Source organism: Delphinapterus leucas, chromosome 16, assembly GCF_059928025.1.
Source record: "Delphinapterus leucas isolate spDelLeu-1000000601 "Yukka" chromosome 16, BTC_Dleu_Yukka2, whole genome shotgun sequence".
In the NCBI taxonomy this organism is placed as follows: domain Eukaryota; kingdom Metazoa; phylum Chordata; class Mammalia; order Artiodactyla; family Monodontidae; genus Delphinapterus; species Delphinapterus leucas.
Genome location: NC_143144.1, coordinates 47,280,628 through 47,302,776, shown reverse-complemented (window position 1 = coordinate 47,302,776; position 22,149 = coordinate 47,280,628). Strand labels below are relative to the sequence as shown.

Sequence of the window (22,149 nt, the reverse complement as noted above, 5' to 3'; positions counted from 1 at the left end):
TGGGTTTTTTTTTTTAACATCTTTATTGGGGTATAATTGCTTTACAATGCTGTGTTAGTTTCTGCTTTATAACAAAGTGAATCAGTTATACATATACATATGTTCCCATATCTCTTCCCTCTTGCATCTCCCTCCCTCCCACCCTCCCTATCCCACCCCCCCCCCAGGCGGTCACAAAGCACCGAGCTGATCTCCCTGTGCTATGTGGTTGCTTCCCACTAGCTATCTACCTTACGTTTGATAGTGTATATATGTCCAAGCCTCTCTCTTGCTTTGTCACAGCTTACCCTTCCCCCTCCCCATATCCTCAAGTCCATTCTCTAGTAGGTCTGCATCTTTATTCCTGTCTTACCCCTAGGTTCTTCATGACATTTTTTTCCCTTAAATTCCATATATATGTGTTAGCATACGGTCTTTGTCTTTCTCTTTCTGACTTACTTCACTCTGTATGACAGACTCTAGGTCTATCCACTTCATTACAAATAGCTCGATTTCGTTTCTTTTTATGGCTGAGTAATATTCCATTGTATATATGTGCCACATCTTCTTTATCCATTCATCTGATGATGGACACTTAGGTTGTTTCCATTTCCGGGCTATTGTAAATAGAGCTGCAGTGAACATTTTGGTACATGACTCTTTTTGAATTATGGTTTTCTCATGGTATATGGCCAGTAGTGGGATTGCTTGGTCATATGGTAGTTCTCTTTGTAGTTTTCTAAGGAACCTCCATACTGTTCTCCATAGTGGCTGTACCAGTTCACATTCCCACCAGCAGTGCAAGAGTGTTCCCTTTTCTCCACACCCTCTCCAGCATTTATTGTTTATAGATTTTTTGACTGGTGTGAGATGATATCTCATTGTAGTTTTGATTTGCATTTCTCTAATGATTAATGATGTTGAGCACAGAAACCTGTACTTGTCAGAGTCTTTTCCATGAATTCCTTGAAGATGAAACCCTTTTATAGGAACGTTTTTGCAAAAGCATCAGAGTACACGCAGCACTGTCTGTAAATGACAGAAGACTTAAAAATGACCACGGTTAAAGATTTGATGAAAGTTCATAAAAATGCAATTGACAAGGAAATTTAGTTATTTCTGAGATATACATTTTAAAGTAGCAACTAGAATTATGACTTATAACATTATACCAGAACATATAAGATTTTTAGATATTTCATGGAATTAGACTCCACTCTTAATGGGAGAATCACAAAGTCACCTTGCAGGAGAGCTGGTGGAATGGAAGATATTTTGTGGCCGTTTCTGGGAAACACAACCTGTCAGAGAATCACAGCATCTCAAGGCTGAAACCGTGCCTAAAATTGGCCCTCAGGCATCCTTGGACAGTCACCTCAATCTCCTTTGCAATGTTCTGTCCCATGCTCACCTAGCCTCCATTGGTGTGTGCTTGGTATGTGGTGCCTCCTGCCCAGTGGGGCAGCCCCTTCCACTTTGGAGCTGCTTGGACCTATAGACATTTGCTTCTTTGGTTGAGGTGCCATCTGTAGTCCTTGGTTTTCTCCCCTAATTCTCATATACTCTCTGTACTGTCGCCAGGGGCAGGTGCCTCTCTGTCCTTAACCACAGCTCAGTGGAGACAGCTTCCATGGACTCTTAAGTCCTCTCACAGCCTAGAATCCCAGCTTTACTAGCCTTTCCTCTGTATTCCACCCCCATCTCAGCCCTGATCCTTCAGAGACTGTTCAGGTTTGTCCATGAAGTAAATACCCTCTTGGGTGCCTCCCCAATCCCTCCTTTCTATTTTCCCACTGCCAGAGCTTTGACTTCATTTAAATGGTTTCTTTTCAGTCCTAGTGGGTGACCTTGATTAATGAGAACCATTGGGAATAATTCTATTCATCGTGCCAGACATTCATTTAAGAACAGGCATGCAACTCAAAGGAGACATAAAAGGATGATTGCTAGGGATTTCTGGGATTTTTTTCCCTAGAAGGAATGGTAAGATGAGAAGTTTGCGTTTTTTGCTTCTGACCCAGCTGTGATGACTGGAGCAGTGGCAGTCATCTTGGGAACCATAAGGACCTATCCAGTAAGGATAACTGAAAGAGAGAAAGAAGTTGAGTGTTTGGAGGATTTGTTGTACCAACAAATTGACCAGCCCTGAAATTGCTCAATTTCCAGACTCTTTTTTTACATGAGAGACTAAATATCCTTATAATTTAAACCATTTTTTCAATAAGTATTTAGTTCACAGTTAGGCATTCTTATAGCTGCAAGGAACACAGCAGGGAGCAACATAAAAATCCCCCATAGGGCTGACATTCGTGGCAGAGACAGCTGACAGGTGATTAAATGAATGATATGTTAAACATGGGGCTGAAACATTTCACTCTTCCTGGCACTTCTCTCTGCCCAGAAGCTGACCTGAATGGGAAGGCTCCCTTGTCTCATGACTTCCAGCTGAGTTCAGCCAAGGGGTTCCCCAGCAGGAGACCAGAGGGTGGAGAAGAGAGAAGTCAGAGTATTTCTTCCTCTGCTCCCTCCAAACCAGGCAAGGGGTTTGGCAGTGGATGTTCCTTATCAGAAGTCACAGTTCCAGCTCCTATTGAGCTTATATGTCACATGGCTCCACCTCTGAACAGGGTCCAGCAATCCTGCTCCCTGACACTTTACCTCCAACACTCCTTGATCCCCTAATCCTGCCCACACTCCCATCATTCGTCCTTCTTTGATCTCCTCCCTCTCCCAAGGGTGCAGCCTCTTCTGCCCGGACCCTGATAGATGTTGATGGTAAGTGCTACATAGAAAACTAATTCAAGGAGGTTCACAAGTACAGAGGAGAGGAAAAGATTTAAAAGGCAGGCTGGGATAGGTCTCAGTGAGAAAGTGACACTTGAATAAAGATAGGAAGGAGTCATAGATATTTGGTGTGTAGGCACATTGCAGGCAGAGGGAGGAGCCTGTGCAAAGGCCCTGAGGTGGGCCTGGGCCTGAATATTCAAGGAATATCAAGGCAAGTGGTGTGAACAGAACAGACATAATGAGAGGAAGAGAGGTGGAAGGTGAGGTCAGTGAAGCAAAAGGACAGAAGCTGTTAGTGCGCTGAAGTCACTATAGGACCCTGTACTTGTGTATTAGGGGCCCCTGCAGGGGTGTGAGCAGAGAAGGGACAGGCACTGCTTGTGTGTTAACAGAATTGCCTGGCTGCTATGTGGGGAGAGCACTGAAGGGCCAGGCAGGAGCAGAGATTCCAGATAGAAGGTGACTGCTTGGACCAGGCAAGAAAAGATGGTGGCCATAGCAGCAGACGTGAGGTGTGGTTGAGTTCTGGGCATTCTCTGAATGTGGAGCAGCCAGCTTGCCAACAGAGCAGTTGTGGATAGAACTGTGAGGTAGAAGGGTTAAAGACGACTTCAAGGTGTTTGGCCCAAGCACCTGGAAAGATGGAGCTGGTGTTGCTGATACTGGCAAGGTGGAGAAACAGGACTAGAAAAAGGATGCCAGGAGCTCCGTTCTATACACTTGAAGTTTGAGGTGTGCGCCAGGCTGTGTTTTGGCAGCCCTTGATGCACCACATCTCCTGGGGTTCACATGTCTGTGCAGTCCCTTCCCCTTGTGCCTGGATTGGGCCAGGGACCTGCTTGAACCCACTGAATGCAGCATAAGTGATAGGGGAGCCTGTTCCTGGCCTGGGTCTTGGGAAGGCCTGACACCTTCTGCTTTTGCACCCTTGGAAGCCAGCTGCCATGTAAGAAGTTGGCCCGCTCCCAGACCACCATGATATGGAGGAGACTGGGCAGCCACATAAAGAGGTTCCCGTGGGGGAAAAGCAGACATGGACAGTCCCAGCTGTGCCCCCAGCCAGCACCGGCACCAAATGCTCACAAGCGTGAGGCATTACACTGTGCGGTTATCCCAGCCGACAGCATGGGAAGCCGAAGAATCATCCAGTTAACATACAGTACCAAGAGAAATAATAAACTGCTCTTTCAGGTCTAAAAAAAAAAAAGAAAGAAAGAAGAAAGATTTGGTGCATTCATTCTCAACTGGAGGCAAATAAATGGGACTAAAATATTACTATTATCACTAATAAACTCTAGGCTAGAGAATGTAGCTTAGGAGTAAAAGACAAACAGGCTTCCAAGCTGGATGCTGTTTGGGCCGACTTACTTGTCCTGTCACAGACGCCCAGACGGGGGCAGGACTTCACTACGCTAGGGAGAAGATTCCTCCCCTAGACAAGCATCAGAGAATGCCAGCCCTCTGTGGGGAGCTACCTCCCATCCGGAAGTGATGAGAGTCTGAGGTGAACATATAGATTACTTCCAAATTTATCAGTCAGATCAATTACACTGTCTCCTCTGGTGCAGAGTGAGGAAAAGGGCAGAAAATGGTCCTGAGTTTTACTAATTGAGCTCCATTCACAAAGTAAAAAACATCACGAGTGGGAAAGACGCTCCCCCCTCCCCCCTCCCCTACTGCTATAGATCGTCGTTCTTCCCTTGTCAGTTTTATCTACTACCTGTGCTATCCAATACAATAGCTACTAGCCGTGTGTATTAAAACTTAATTTAAGTTAAATACATTTAAAAATTCAGTTTCTCAGTCACGCTGGCCACATTTCAACTGTTCTGTAGCCACATGTGGCTAGTGGCTCCTATATCAGACAGTGCAGGTTTACATTAACACTGTCAAGGAAGGCTCTACGTGACAGTGCTAACATGAGATTTTTATCTTTTTCATCTTGTATCATCAGTGCCTGTAACCAGGCCTGACTCACTTAGAAATGTTTCTTGAATGAATATATGAAAATAGACTATTGTGATTTTGTTTTTCAAACCTGCTTCCCACTGTTGCATTCTAAGCAACAAGATATGAAAATGGAACACAGATATTTTTTTAAATAAGTCGGTTGAAGAATATGCATCATTTGATCTTATTTTTATTTAGAAATAATTGTTTGTATGCACATAGATATATATGTTTAAAAGCACAGGAAAAAGTCTTGAAAGATACATACCAGACTGCATTTACCATCTAATGGTTGAGATTGGGAAAGGGAAATGAGGAACTTTTTTACTTAAAAAACTTGTTATTAGGAAAATATATTACTTTAGAGTAAAAAAAAAAAGTAACATTAGGTAGTATGTTAATTTTCTTGGTATATTAAGAAAATCATGGCTATTCTTTCTTTTTAACATCTTTATTGGAGTATAATTGCTTTACAATGTTGTGTTAGTTTCTGCTGTATAACAAAGTGAATCAGCTATACATATACATATATCCCCATATCCCCTCCCTCTTGTGCCTCCCTCCCACCCTCCCTATCCCACCTCTCTATGTGGTCACAAGGCACTGAGCTGATCTCCCTGTGCTATACAGCTGCTTCCCACTAGCTATCTATTTTACATTTGGTAGTGTATATATGTCAATGCCACTGTCTCACTTCATCCCAGTTTACCCTTCCCCTCCCCGTGTCCTCAAGTCCATTCTCTATGTCTGTATCTTTATTCCTGTCCTGCCCGTAGGTTCATCAGAGCCATTTATTTTTTAGATTCCATATATGTGTGTTAGCATATGGTATTTGTTTTTCTCTTTCTGACTTAACTTCACTCTGTATGACAGACTCTAGGTCCATCCACCTCACTACAAATAACTCAATTCATTTCTTTTTATGGCTGAGTAATATTCCATTGTATATATGTGCCACATCATCTTTATCCATTCATCTGTCGTTGGACACTTAGGTTGCTTCCATGTCCTGGCTATTGTAAATAGAGCTGCAGTGAACATTGTGGTACATGTCTCTTTTTGAATTATGGTTTTCTCAGGGTATATGCCCAGTAGTGGGATTGCTGGGTCGTATGGAAGTTCTATTTTTAGTTTTTTAAGGAACCTCCATACTGTTCTCCATAGTGGCTGTATCAATTTACATTCCCAGAAAATCATGGCTATTCTTAATATGAAATATTAATGAAAGGTAATTTTAAGAGTGAATAAAGTATTAAGAGTGTTGAGGTATAATGACAAATCACAGCCATTGGCCTGGTGAGTATTGTTTGCAAACCATGGAATCTGTTTCCTAAGGAGTGTACAGAGTAATGTTTTCTTTCCCAAAACATGGCTTCCTTGCTAAACTGCCGAGAAAGATAGGGCCAGATGGCACAGTTCTCATTTTTCTGTTATACCTCCTGACCCAGCAATATACTTTCTCCCACCTCACCTTATAGAAATTACTTTTGTTCATTGCAGGAGCAGCCTTTACCCTGGGAATGTACCTAGTCACTGTGCCCGAATCAGAATACTGACACACTGACTGTGATCATCTTCTTGCTTTACTTTGCCTTACTTTGCCCCTTGTTTGGTGGTTTATGAGCTCACAGATGCTGGACCAGAATTCAGTACATAAAATAAAGACATTCTGTTTGACAAGGCCAAACCTAAATTGCTGAAGCAGGACATTAAAGCCTGAAGCAGTGCCTTAAAAAGGAACTAGTGCCATCTAACCCACACCAAAAGTCAACTTAGTTTCAAAATGAAGATCTTTAGAAATGCTACATGCCATAGCACTTTCTCAGCCTTTTTTTTTTTTTTTCTGTCACTACAGGAATACTAAAACCGAATGAGAATGGCAGATAATACAGAAAGACATGTTTAATGATCAGTTCTGCTGTTTTATTTCATGCTCAGTTGATGGGAGAAAAGAATATTTTCATCCAGCTATTAAAATGAATGAATTTAAAGATATGAATATAATCACCCAGAAAAATGGCACTAACAAAATAGTTTTTAAAGTGAGGAGGATAGATTTCTTTGTAATTATTGTGTTCACTGACTATTATTCATTTTTAAATAATGATGGATTCTAAGCTCGGGTACACCACCATGAGGGTGATTCCATCCCTTAGGAGCTAATATTTGAAGAGGTTGAGCTGTTTAGTAAATTACTTCTTTCTTAATGTTTCTTTCTGTTACTGTTTCTGTTTTTTAGACCCACTATGAAAATGGGGAATATATCATCAGGCAAGGTGCAAGAGGGGACACCTTCTTTATCATCAGCAAAGGAAAGGTAAGCCCTGGTAGCATGAGAGGGAGATGCACAAGGGGAGCCTGGGGTTCGTCAGCTACCCGTGGAGGAGCACGTGTGCAGGGTGTTGAGCTGTTTGAGGTTTTTTCTTTTCTGAAACTGATAAAGAAATATTTGAGAATGTATCTCCTGAAAATGTGGAATAAGAAAGAAAAAGTATAACTTTGAAGACCAGCGAACAGCCTTTGTTCTAGAGTATAATAATCATGATGCTAGATGCCACTGGCATGTCTGCATAAATGGAAAATTTTCCATAATAATTAAAAAAGAGGAGACTAAGGTTGCTTAAAAAATCTTTAACAGAAAAAATAATCCATCCAGTCATTAGGAGCAGTAATATTGTAATAATTAAATATCTGGACTTTCAAATCAGATGGCCGAAGTTTGAATCCAGCTATGAAACTTCCTAGTTTTAGTACTCCCTAGGCGAGTTATTTAACACTCTGAGGCCAATCAGGAAGTAAATATATTCATGTTTCATTGTATCTTCATAAATAAATATTTAATGGATACTAAGAAATTATTAGAAGTGGTTAAGTATAGGGGAAGGGGTAAATATAGGGTAGACAGGGACATAAATAAAAAATCATAATTTATTCCTTACATATTTTTAAAAAGTTTAATATTATAAATAATAATTTAAAAAAAACCGAATATGAAATTGAGAGAATTGGAAAATGAAGACATGTAGATTAATACTTTAATATTATATTGCTAAAAATACCTTAAATTCCTTTCAACAGTAAAGTCTTAATCATTTTTGCATTTAAGTGTCATTTCACTGCGTGCAATGTATTTGAACTTATTTTGCTTTACAGTAAGTGATCCTTAAAAAGAAGTTATAAGTACTAAGTAAAGTAAAACACTAGGAAGGAAATGCAGGTACAAGGGGATTTATATGGCAGTTTTCACTTTTATAATTATCACTTTGAAAAAATAAGTAAATTTATTTCTTCTAATTTAACAAATATGACTGACTTTATGGCTCATGTAAAATAGGCAAGGGAGATTAACAGAGCCACAGTGAACAGGATATGTTGAAAGATTATAGATTTTGTTGGATCACATTTTAGAGAATTCTCTTTGGACTAATTGTGAGTTTTAAATGTGCATATGTCAATGTTTACACTGGTGGCATATCCCACTAAAGGGAAGAAAATAATATTTATACTTTTTCATACCTGTTCTTTTGACTGATATCAGAAAACCTGGGATAGAAATAGAAGTCAAGGGACTGGCTTCCTAAAAAGCAACATGAAATGACATCTGACCACAGTTATGGATAAAATTACACCTTGTATTTTCCAATGTTAGAGGATAAGAAATGTTAAGATTTTGAGGTTTATATATAAATTGTTAGAGCTTACCATTTATTGCTTTGTTCTTAATATCGACGGAAGAATCAGGGAAAACTGAAAATCCTAATGGATGTAAATTATTTGATTGGTCACAGGGGGGCTTTTTGCCCTGGCAATCCTAGATTTATTTTTTTATATTTTATTGCTAATTCTTTGCTCTCATGGAATGATATGTTTATCGATTAAGATGAATTTCTGACAGGCTTTTGTGGCTACCAAACTACTGCAAATTCCAGCACTGCCTAAAAGGTTGTGGTTTGTAACCAGTTTCAGCTGAACACAGGAGCATTAGTGGTGCTATTTTATGAGTTTTGTAATATGTATACATAGAAATAGCATGGATATTACACCAGAGGAACTGATTCCCTTGGCAGTATTTCAGACCACTGTAGGAATTCTGGGAGAGAAGTAGTAAGAATATATTGGAATTTTTTGACACATCCAAGATTTTTTTTTTTTTAAACCAGGCATAGATTTTTCCTAACCTTCTTTTTCAGGTCATACAACTTAGCTGCCATGATTCTTAATTATACTAATTATATAATAATATATGATTGATTTAGTATGTTAATTATATGAATTCTAATATTAATGTATTGGAGTTACTATATTAAGTTTTAAGAAGCAGAAGGTGAACACACTTAAGTCCCAATAGGAAGGAATAGAAAATGATAAGAGAATGAGAGTAGGTTCAGGTGAGCAGGCAAATAAGTTGTAGAATTGAAATTTTCTAAAATTATGTGTGTTGTTTTAGGTGTACAGATGTCACCTTGTTTTCATGTACATTTAAGAATTTATAAAGGATAACTCTGACAAAGATATTTTCTTTGTTACCACCAACCTGGCTTTTCCTTAGAAAATGTGAGACAGAGACACACAACAGGGGCTGTACAACTACAGGTGGATTTCCCCTTGTTCAAGTTCATTTATTTAAGAGTAAAACAGTTTTTATTTTTCTATAAAGCACATTCACACAAAGAGAAAAGCATTATAAAATAAACTTGGAAATATTTGTTTTTTCCCCATTAAACCTATACAAACTGATTTTTCTAAAACTTGGGCAGAATGCTTCAGTGATGTCTAGAGTACCTAGTTCTGCCTCAGGTAGAAGCTGAGTTAGTTCTTTATACTTTAATCAGTCCATTCCAATTGCCTGGAAACCTGACTTGTTCCCCCCAACAGTGAACCATAAAGCACTCAAGGATTCATAATTAAGCATGAAAAATATCTCTGATAAAACTTTATGCCTATGTCCCTCTAGTTGTGTTGCATCAAAAAAAAAAATGTCTCCATAAATAAGTGGAACCAAAATTGAACAGGATTGGTCAACAAAATTTCAGAGTTTCAATAATAATTCAAAGGCATTTTGATTTTCTGATTCTATTCAACTTATCTTGTATGCTACCATTAGAAAAAAATATTTCAAAAATTCTTGTTCATTAAATTCCACTTAAAACCACATGGCTTTGCTTAGAATTCACAAGGGGTTAAGCATGTTGGTTAAACAAATGGGCTTAACACAATATTCAGTGTTGCTGAATATGGGAAGTACGCTCTTATGGAAATTTTGTTTGTGTGTGACATTATATATATATATATATATATATATATATATATATATATATATATATAAAATATCAGAGTGAAACATGAATCATTTCATTTCAAGAACGAACATGCACATTATCCCCACTTCTGTTCACTGTGTAACTAAACACCCCAACCATTGCAGTCAGTCAAGAAAAAGATATAATGTTTGGAAATGAAGAAATAAACAGTAATTATTTACAGGTGGTATGATTTTAGTTTGAGCTTTTTATGTAGACAGATAAATTATTAAAATTAATATAAGCTTAGCTGGATCAGCATTGTTCAGTACTTTTTCCTCTGTTGATGGAACTATTCTATATCTTCACAACCTAACATGGTAGCCATTAGTCTCAAGTCACTAAATTAAAATTAACTAAATTAAATAAAACAAAATATTCAGCTTCTCAGTAGCCACATCCTGTCAGAATGGCTATTATCAAAATGTCTACAAATAACAAATGCTCGCAAGGAGAAAAGGGAACCCTTGCACACTGTTGGTTGGAGTGTAAATTGGTGCATCCACTGTGGAAAACAGTATGGAGGTTCAAAAAACTAAAAATAGAACTACCATATGAAAGCAGTTCTACTCCTGGGTATATATCCAAAAAAAACCAAAACTTTAATTCACAAAGATATATGCACACCAATGTTCATAGCAGAATTACTTATAATTGCCGAGACATGTAAACAACCTAAGCGTTCATCAACAGATGAATGGATAAAGAAGATGTATTGTGTGTGTATATATATATTTATGTACACACACACACACAATGGAATACTACTCAGCCATAAAAAAGAATGAAATTTTGCCATAAGTCAGACAGAGAAAGATAAATACTGTATGATATCATATGTGGAATCTAAAAAATACAACAAGCTAGTGAATGTAACAAAAAAGAAGCAGACTCACAGATATAGAGAACAAGCTAGTAGTTACAAGTCGGGGGTGGGCAATGTAGGGGAGGGGGAGTGGGAGGTACAAACCATTGGGTGTAAGATAGACTGAAGGATGTATTGTACAACACAGGGAATATAGCCAGTATTTTGTAATAACTGTAAATGGAAAGTAACCTTTAAAAATTGTATAAGAAATTTTTAAATGATAAAAAAGGACACTAGAATGAAGAGCAAAAGACAAAAATGGCTAAAACATTTGAAAGGAAGAAGAGTATATTGGTGAGAATTACTTCAGTAGATATAAAGATTTATTATAAGGTAAAGAAGAAAATGTCTTAATTCTACTAAGAACTAGATAAATATATCAGAATAAGAGAATAGTGAGCTCAAATAAAGGTCCAAGATCTATGGGAACTGGAGTTAGGAGAGCATGGGCAATACATATTCCAAAACAATTAGTTATCCATAGGGAGATATATGAAATTGGATCCTGACCTCACACTGTACAAATAAGGTCAATTCCAGACCTAAATGCAAAAGAAAAAATTAGAAAAAAAATCAAAAGACAATTAGGAGAATACTTCTGTCATGTTGGGATAGGAAAAATTTTATTAAATGAGAATTTTAAAGTACAAACAATAAGCGATAATGTGGTTACATATGATTACATCGAAATTAAAAGCTTTGGCAAGACATCATAAATACAGTCAAAAGCTAAACTACCGTCTTATGAATCAATAAAAAAAATTAATTCAATAGAAAAATAGGCAAAAAAATCACAAAAAAGAAATACAACTTGCCCATAAAATAATATGAAAAATACCCTACTTTTATTAATAATCAGAGAAATGCCATATAATATTGACCTTTTTGGGGCAAAAAATCAAAGTCTGACAATATCAAGTGTTGATGACAATATAGTATAATATGAACTTTCATCCACCGATGGTAGAAATATAACTTGGTGTGACATCTTTGTACCAAGACTGAGTCAATACCTAGTAAAATTGAAGATGCGTATACTTTATAACCTTGGTTTTTATTTGTAAGTTTTGATCCTAGTGAAACACCCATGGACACCACAAAACATGCAAAAATGTTCATAAGTAATGTTAATAGTGCAACAGACTAGTATATAACAACAATAAACCTGGAGGAAGCCCACATTTACATATAGAGAAGAATCAATGAACTATATAATATTCATATAATGGCATATTATACAAACAGGAAATGAACTACAGCTATTAACATGGATGAACTGGATAAATCTCAAATACAATGCTGATCAAAAGAAACAAGTTGAAGGATACGTGTGGTGTGATATTATTTATATAAAGTTTAAAACCAGGAAAATATATGGTATTTATGCATGGAATGAGGTGCATGTGAGTGCACGTACACACACTCATTAAAGTAGAAGTACCAGAAAGAGAATCACGAACATAAGATTCACCAGAGATGTTTTGGGGGACGGGAGTGGACACATGGTGAGAGAGATTCTAATTCATTCCTGTGTTGCACAAAAGGTTCAGTTGTCAAACCAGACTCAGGGGAGTCATAGGTCTGAACCACCCTGAATTTAAGTAATGACTAAAGGAATGCAGGCAAACATCAAGCTCAGAAAAATATTCTTTCCCTGTACATGCCCCAAACTATCAGATACAGCTCCTAAAAGTGTTTTTCTGCATTAGGGAACATTTGTGTTTTTTTTTTTTTTTTTTGGAATAACAGGGCAATTTTTGAGCAATGTGTGTAGAACATTGTTTGAAAAGGGAGATGCTTTGATTTGGAAACTCCTCATTTTTATAATCTATTACACAGGTAGGAAAATGCTCACCTGACAACCCTATTCTCCAGCTGGGTCTGCCCCACAAATCTCTGATTTCCATGTTTCTTTACAACAAACATCGCTTTGTTTATAAAACCTGTTGAATCTGTACTAAAACATTTTATTTTGTTTTTGAATTATTTTTGGTTAAACATGTTGGTTGAGCACATTGATATTGTTTATTGAAGATTTTGGTATTAAAGATCAATTTTATGTGTCCCATTTAAAATATCTAATTTCTATTTTGATTCTTAATTTAAAAAATTATGTATATATATATAATTTTAAAAACAGTTCCAAATCTTAAAATCACAATACCATGCATATATTTTATAGAAAAATTAATATATAGAAAGGTAAAAGGATTATAAAAATAAACACCTTCTCTTTTATTTACCTGGAACTAAAAGTAGTTAAAGTTCTAAATAGCATTTTATGTCAACAAGAGCAATGGTAGAGATTTGGGATAATTACAATCAAATGCATGGAATTTCTGAAGTAGGAAGTGAGAGAAATGGAACAAAGGGGAAAATAAGGAAAAAAGAACCAACTTTGGGGGGCACTCAGAATTAAGAGGATGCTTTTCATTGATGTTCTCATTTAATTCACACATAGAGCACAAGTACATCCATATGAGATATCCCTCCCATTTTTCAGGCAAGGTGGTGGGGTAATGGGTTCAAATAGACTAAATATTACCTTTAAGCTCCATAGCTAGTTCCCTTCCACAGCATTGTGGATCATAAAGTACTTTATGGTGTAGGTGAAAAGACTATGTATACAGGTCAAGGTTAGAGAAGCTATATCTGTATATATAACTTTTTCTACCTTGAATTTTCTTTTTTAGAATTAAAGATGCAAATGTCCATGACTGGTGCCGGTGCATATTTAGAATGATTCATTATATATATAAAGAAAAACTGGAAACTACAACTTTAAAGGAGAACTTTTATTTTTGCTCTTTGAGCTGCTTGTTTTTTCACATATATGAACTATAGGAGATAGATTTTTCCTCATATTTATCATATAAGCAGAATGTGATTTATTCCATAGGTGACCCGTTTTTTGTGTCTCTTACTGCATTTCAGTAACATATTTTTTAAGAACATTTCAAAACCCACCCAAATTTCTCCATGGCTTACGTAAATCTGCCATTTTGAGTTTATAATCTTTTTTGTTACCCAAATGGCAAATGTACAGTTATATGTATCCCTATATCTAATTTGAATTAATGAGCTTAACTTATAGTTAAATTAATCATTGACTTTTTTTTTGTCAGCCAGGAGGACTGACAGAAGTAATTTTGTTGAGTTGTCTCATTGTGCAGATAAGAAAACTGAGGTTCAGAAATGAAACAGTGTATCAGTGTTTGTCAAAGGTTGGTCTGTAGAACATTTGCATCTAAATCACCCACATTAATCTTTTGAAATGCAGATTTCCAAAACCCATTCAATCAAAACCTCAGGAATAAGAGTTAAGTAATCTTTATTTTAAACAAGACTGCATGCCCCCTCTCCCCACCACACACACACACACACACACACACACACACACACACACACACAGTTTGAGAACCACTGGGCTAGCATATTTCCATTCACATCTGTGAAAGCCTCATCAGTATGCATATGAGTATCTCTCTTATATAGCTCAGTGGTTAAGTGTTAAAAACTGCATTTCCATGCTTTTGAAACACCATGTGGAGGAGTAATCAAATGGGTCAGTGGAGAGTAATAATTGAATTCCCTCCACCTTGCATAGACCTTTTTAATACTTATAAAAATTCTGGTCTTTGACATCCAGTCTCTAAATTCAGAAACCTGAAGCATAGTATTTTTAAATGTGTTTAAGTGTCTGGCATTGTCTCAAGAAATTAGTTTTTCTACTTCATTACATTTTCCAGGTAGGTGAATTTTAACTATTTAAACTTTTTAAATGACACGTAGCCAGTATTATATTTGTAGAACTTTAGGGGAAAGTGAATTAACACAAAGGCAAAGGTACAATTTACTACATTTATGTCTTCATTCAACAAATACATTATTACGTGCTTTCAATGGACTATCATCCAACTCCCAAGTCCTATATGGGCAGAGATATCTTGTTAGTAATGAAGCTCTTCTGTTCATGCAGTTTACTACTCTTTATTGAGTACTTACTATAAATTACAGAGACTATCAAAGAAATGCCCATTTCTTTGAAGAGCATACTATTCATTATGGTAAAATAAAGACACATATGTAATTTATATATCTTCAAAAAAAGAACTCCTGCTGAATGAAACATATGGATCATGAGGACAGTAGTCAGGTAGAGACCTGCAGGAAGTCTTCATGGAAATGTGACTGGCCTTTGAATGAAGGCTGGCTTCTTCTTGGCAAAGAGATAGGCATGTCCTGGTGAAACTGGGATGTACATGTAGAGAGGTGTATAGATAGATGTTAAGTGAAGCCAAAAAGTGGAGACAGTATAAACGTCCATCTGCAAGGAAATTGATAAATATAGGATGAAAGAAGACACTAAAACATTAAAATGAATGAACTAGATTTATATATAATAGCATGGAATAAATAAAATAATGATAAGAGAAAAAATGTAAGTTGCAGAATAATTCATACTGTATTATGCTATTCATATATTTTTAAAACACATGCATATAAACACATAAAAAAAGATTGGAGGAACACTACTAAATCCATCATAGTGATTGCCTCATAGAAAGCTGGAAGTGAGAATAGAGTTGAAGATTTGAGTGAAATTCAAATTTCTGAATAATTTATTATTTCTTGACAACAACTTGAAAGCATAACAAAATACATGGAGATTACTTCTTGGGGTGCATGTGAAGTTGCGATATTATTCTTTGTCCCCTTTAGTGGTAATGTACTTTTTCTCTTCATGAAAATAAGTTTAAAAAAAAAAAAGAAATAAGAAATGGAACGAACATCATTAATCAGTGTTTATTTGATCATCCAGTGTGTATGCCGTGGATACAGGCTTTCATTGTTTCTCTTTCTAGGTAAATGTCACTCGTGAAGACTCGCCAAGTGAAGACCCAGTCTTTCTTAGAACCTTAGGAAAAGGAGATTGGTTTGGAGAGAAAGCCTTGCAGGGGTAAGTAGATCACATGTTACAAAGATTTTGGTTGAATGCTACATAAATTTGTCTTACATATTGAGCTTCTAGCACAATAGGGTGTTTAGTGCTTATTCTACCGTCCGACACAGACCCTTGACGATCAATTTTATTTATTTCCAGCTGGACTTAGAATCTATTTGGGTAGGCTATGGAATTGAGCGGTTAACATCTGTAATCAATCATTTTATATAATTTTATATCAATAGGAAAAATTCTCCTCAATTATAATCTCTACAAAGACTCTAAAAGAGAGGGAGAAGTCTCTGCTAAGCTTCTTTTGTACGACAGTTTTACTCGGAATCATAGGAAGGTGATTGGCTGAGAATTTTGACGTCTCCAAACCTGATTGTACAAACAATACATCAAAAGGCAATGAAGCCTTTCTGGGATTCACCTCTGGGTGGTGGTTTTCATCACTAGCTACGGTAGTGGAGGTGGAAGACGAGGTGCAGGTGAAGGTAAATCACATCCAGCTTCGCTGTGGATGAGCTCAGAAGGCATTTTACATACCATTTGTACTTTAATCTTTCTCTCTTGATTATTATATATGTAGAGGATTCTGGAGAATAATATCACCTGATTTCATTGGTCCAAGATTAGATGCCTGTGTGGAAAATGTCATTTCCAGCAGAGTCAAAGAACCAGAAACATTTCAGTCATTTCTGATTGAGGTCACAAGTGGAACACCAGAAAGTAAAACATAATTGAGAATTGACGGATTTTCTTTTGCAGCTTGTCGTCAGTGAATGTTGGTGCTAACTAAAGAAGGGTTTAGAGTAAAAACACCTTGCCAGAATGTGTCCCAGGAAGTGAACTTGGGGATATGGTTTACAGAAAAGTTACTAAAGTTTGCTCTGATATCAAAATTTAAGTTAATGGTATTACATCTAGATTGAATTCATTCTAGCATATGGTTATTCTTGTGAACTGTCTGGTACCAAATCTCTCTTTTGCACATATTCAGTCCTCTTCACTGGCCTTCCCTTCACCCCACCCTCACCATTTTCCATCATACCTACCCCCCAACCTACCTCCATCCCTCTTTCTCATGCCCTTTATGCTTATCTTCTCACCACTCAACCTGGCTTTATCAGCCTACTCTATGTGTGCCCTCTTAAACATCACTGGGGATTTGCTACTTACATCATAGAATTGTCTTTCTTTTCTGTCTTCATTTAACATCACTGCTCAGCCATAGTTTTACACTGTTGACCACCCCTTCCTTCTTTAGAATCCCCATCCTTTGAGACCCTTGCAATTATTAGCGAATTGTTAGCACTTTTTAGAATTTCTTATTTCATTTCCTAAAATTCACCATTGTTTTGTCCTCAGCTCTATCACATACATCTTGGTATACATCCAGATCTATGTCTGCCTATTATCTTGATGCAAAGAAATCCCAAATACTTATATGCTGATTTGAGCTCAGTATCTGGCACTTTTGAAATCAACGTGTATTTGTTGAATGAACGAATGAGTGAGTGAACAAATGAAGCTCCCTGATGATCCCCAATCTTGCAATTGATCACTTTCATGACTTGAGTTAGTTTGATGGTGCATAAGGGCTTATGAACTCACCTGACTACAGGGGGCAGCCTGGTAATGTATTGGGTTGGCCAGAATGTTCAGGTTTTTCCATAACGTTACAGAAAAACCCAAAGGAACTTCTTGGCCAACCCAATGTCAATGAGTAAAAATAAGGTGAGTAAAACTGGTGGCAAACTAGAAAGACTTATACAATTGAGCACATCAATTACTGAGCTCCAGCTCATTGCTATGCTGTTGTTTTTTTTTTTTTAAGAAACAGAAAAAACTGGGTTCTGAAAAAGATATGTGATTTTGTAACTTGATTTAAAAAAAAAAAGCTCTGCTAGCAAACACTTCTGCAAACGATTTTACCTGTGAGCTGCCATTTTGTCATTTATATCAATAGATATGCCTCTTTAAAACTCTGTAACTAGATTCCAACAAAGGAAGCCTGTTAGTTTTAGCCTTATTTGCTTGTTCTGATTATTTTTTGACATTTTAATGTTTTGCTGTTCTAGTCACTAACCTGTTTTTCACTGTGCGTCTCTGTGTTCTTTTTTTGATCTTTTCTTTGAATTTCAATGTCTCACACAAGAAATTCTGACTTTTCACAAATCAGATTGATTTGTTTCACTTGTTTCCCTACAAATAACTTAAAAATGTATGTGACTTTAGGTTATAAAGTCTTTTGAGCAACCATGTATATCCTTGTGAGTAATAGCTATGCTTCTTTGTACCTTATGATTTTTATCCTTGGAAGACACATTTTATAGTCAGCATTCTCTGTGTGGACATAACACGGCATTTCAGATTGTTGTTTTCTCACAAATAAAATTTATATGTACTGGGAATTTTTGTTTTATTTTCCTGAGGATGTTCAGCAGATCATTAAAATATTGACAGATTGATAATATTGAAATCAATCCTTGACCATTCTTTTTAAATTTGAGGGTGCCTAATACTAGTATTGATTAAACACACACAGTATATAATTGAATGACAGAGCTGAAATGTGACCTCAGTAACCAAACTCCAGAACTCCACTATGTAGTTCTGCCTCTAGAATTAACAAGATTCACTTCCTTGTTGGAAGGAGACCATAGTCATAAATCTAACTATCCTATAATCTACATTATTAACATTCACTAACCAATAGCATCTCATTACTAGAAAAATTTGATTTATTTATTGCTTTCACTTTTTTTGGTTGACATGAAACGAATTATTCAGTATTGTTGGCTTAAGCGTTCTTTTTTTTGCTGTGATAATGGTTTTTCCACACCAGAGAGAGGGCAAAATGTTTTACTCTTTTCAGAAGTACTCCTTTATATACAGGAAAACTAAAGTTGTGTTTAGGGAATTTACTTCAGGTTAAATCTAATAATTCATGAGTCAATCCATCTACACTAACATACCATTGCTTCAAGAGCTCTACCTGACTTGACACCACGTAGAATTCATACTGGCATCAGATAATGTCAAATTCTAAGCCAGATACACACCTCGCATCTGTAGTAATGGGAAATATATAAGCCCAAGTTGAACCTGAGAGAGACGGGATTGAGCTCCCACTTGCTCCCTCCCCCTTCCCCTAATGTTTGAGTCTTTAGCACAGCATATGGTTAAGAGTTCCAGCACAGAAGTCAGACTGCCTAGGTTGGGATGTACTCTGTAATTTACAGATTATGAGCCCCTGAGAGGCTCTCCTTTGATCTGAATGGAGATGGTGATTGTACCTAACTTTTTGGGTTGTTGTGAGGAATAATCAAGGGGATACTTACAAAGCATTCAGGTGAGTACCTAGAATTTAGATTAGTGCTCAAAAACGTTAGCTGCTATCATCACCACCACCATCATGTTTATTTTTATTTATCGTCATCATCATCCCCATTCCCAAGACTGTTCTGCTACTTCTTGACTACAGTTTAGCGCACTTGGTATAATTGACATAGCATTAAATTTTGAATCATCCACTCACTAAGCCAGCCAGTTAATCTCTCTGGGTCTGTTACTGAATTTGTAAACTGACCCAGTTGAAGTAGATGATCTCTAAGTTTCCTTAGGTCACGTGCCAAATGCAGCCCTGGGCCACCCTGTGGAATGGTGGCATTTGATAGCAGACCTCTGTCAGCAGGGCCCCTCCCTCCAGGAATTATCCCAGCTGTTGTCTATCATTCTGAACACCTTGGCCACATGTTAGGCCCTTCCTTGTTAATGCAAAAATGAATAAGCCAAGTCAGTTTAACAGACTTTGGTATTAGAAGTCTATATTTCCATAGTTTCTCCTCTCATGGACTGTGATCTGGGCAAGTTAATTAACATTTTTTAACCTGTTTATTTTTTTTAATTAGTAAAATAGCACATAAAATCATATAACAAATACTGGGTACAACATTTTAATATTTTGCAATATTTGAACCTTATTAATACTCATTTATTTATTTGGAAATGAAATATTATAGATAGAATTCAAGCCTCTTTTGTATCCTCCCCAAGTACTTTCTCTCCCTCCCACTATCACCATCCTGTCCCTGTACCATAAAGATAGGAAAGAAAGAATTCAGATCTCTCAGTTGCAAGGCTTGGGTTTCTGTTTCTTTCAGGGAAAACCTCTTTGATGCTTAACTGGGACAACATAGAGAGTTATTTCTAAAGCTTGTGTTTTGTGTGAAGAAATACTCTAGGACTTATAAATGGCTCCGTCCCAGCTGCTTTTTTTTTTTTTAACATCTTTTTTTGAGTGTAACTGCTTTACAATGGTGTGTTAGTTTCTGCTTTATAACAAAGTGAATCAGCTATACATATATGTATAGGGGACACAATTCAATCCCCTCCCTCTTGTGTCTCCCTCCCACCCTTCCTATCCCACCCCTCTAGGTGGTCACAAAACTCCTAGCTGATCTCCCTGTGCTATGTGTCTGCTTCCCACTAGCTATCTGTTTTACATTTGGTAGTATACATAAGTCCATGCCACTCTCTCACTTCATCCCAGCTTGCCCTTCCCCCTCCCCGTGTCCTCAAGTCCATTCTCTACGTCTGTGTCTTTACTCCTGTCCTGCCCCTACGTTAAAAAAAAAAAAAAAAAAAAAAAAGGTTCTGAAGAACCTAGGGACAGGCCAGCTGCTGTCTTGATAGGGTCATAGCAGGACTTCTTCACCCGCCCTTCATGAGCTCTCCTGCCAAGCTCCAGCTCATTTCTTTAACCTTAGGACTCCTCTCTATTTCCTGCACCTGAGACTTTTAGGGTTTTTCTTCTTTTGTTTCTTTGTCTTTTGTAGTGAGGATTATAATTAATATGGTTTTAGTGAAGATTATTCTTATGAGGATTATAATGGATTATCTATGTAAAATGTAACAGAATGTCTAGTGGGATTTTTTTCCCTGTTGTCCTGGATTTGTGGCTAAGGTCCAAAGCCCAAAATCTGTCAGTACTTAGGGCCAGCTTCTTTTTACACAACTGACCGGGAAGAGCCAGAATTGCTTTATTAGTATCACTCCTTCATCCATAAGATGGGACAAGTAGGGACATCTGAGGTTGGCCTGTTGAGGAGAGCAGTGTTATCAAAAGAAGTAGTTCCTTCAATTCTCTGGTCTCAGCTTGCTTCCTTGCTGAGGATTTACAGATAAACAGGAAATTAAAATAAAGAGTGTGCTAAATGATATTATGGGAGAATCACAAAGTGTCATAGCATCATTATTATATCTATATGACATCCCAAAACTTTTCCCTGAATTCCAGACCCAGTTTCCTGTGAGGCAAGTCCACTTAGACATCACTTAGTTACTTCAAATGGCACTAAGACAAAGCTAAATTTATTTTTCTCTCTACCCCCAGCCAAGTGTCTTCCTTTCAAGTGATCCCTATCGCACTAAATGTTTCTCAAACCAGACATTTGGAAATTATCTGAGTCTTTTCTTTCCTAAAATTCCCTAATCGCTGATAACTAATCCTATGGATTCTACCTTCTAAATAACTCTCAGCATCGCCTATGTCTTGCCATTCTCACTGCCACTGTTCTGATTAGTTCTGATTAATGCTCTGTCTTCTGGATTTCGCTGTTGGTCCTTCTAATTGGTCATTCTGTGTCCAGTCTTGCTCACCCCTCACCCATTCCACACACTATGATAAGTTCACGGTATTAGTTTCTAGGTGGCCATGATAAATTATCACAAACTGAGTGTCTTAAAACAACAGAAATTATTGTTAAATAACTCTGCAGACTAGAAGTTCAAACTCAGGGTGTCACCGTGGCCATGTGTCCTCTGAAAGCTCTATGGAAGAATCTGTCCTATGTCTCTCTCCTGGCTTCTGGAGGCTGCCAGCAATCCTTGATAGGTTTGGCTGGTAGCTTCATCATTCCAATTTCTGTCTCCTTCTTCACATGGCTGTCTCCCCTCTGTTTGTGTCTCTGTATCAAAATCTGTCTCTCCTTGTAAGGATACCAGTCATTGCATTTAGGGCCTACCCTATTCCAGTATAACATCATCTTAACTCAATTATGTCTGCAAAGACCCTATTTCCAAATAAGGTCATGTTCACGGGTCTGGGTCCTTAGGATGTTGACATAGCTTTTGAGGGGACACAATTCAATCCATAACTGTCTCTGAAACAACCAGCCTCAGATCATTTTCCTTCTCAAAGGCTGTCTGTGGCACTCCTTGTTGTGAGATCTGTTCCCATATTACTACTGCAGTCTCATCACCCATGTGCTTGCTTTGTGATCTATATTCTAGTCATACTAAGATATTTTTTA

At 37.2% G+C, this 22,149-nt stretch overlaps 1 protein-coding gene across 2 annotated transcripts in view; it reads left to right on the top strand.

Annotated features, from left to right (window-relative positions):
* Window positions 1-22,149, top strand: part of PRKG1 (protein kinase cGMP-dependent 1) — a 1,173,156-nt gene that overhangs the window by 956,228 nt on the left and 194,779 nt on the right. For both annotated transcript variants that reach the window (XM_022569451.2, XM_022569450.3), the window contains exons 6-7: window positions 6,956-7,033; window positions 15,750-15,844. In XM_022569451.2, the coding sequence (XP_022425159.1) occupies window positions 6,956-7,033; window positions 15,750-15,844 (173 nt within the window). The remainder of the gene's footprint in view (window positions 1-6,955; window positions 7,034-15,749; window positions 15,845-22,149) is intronic.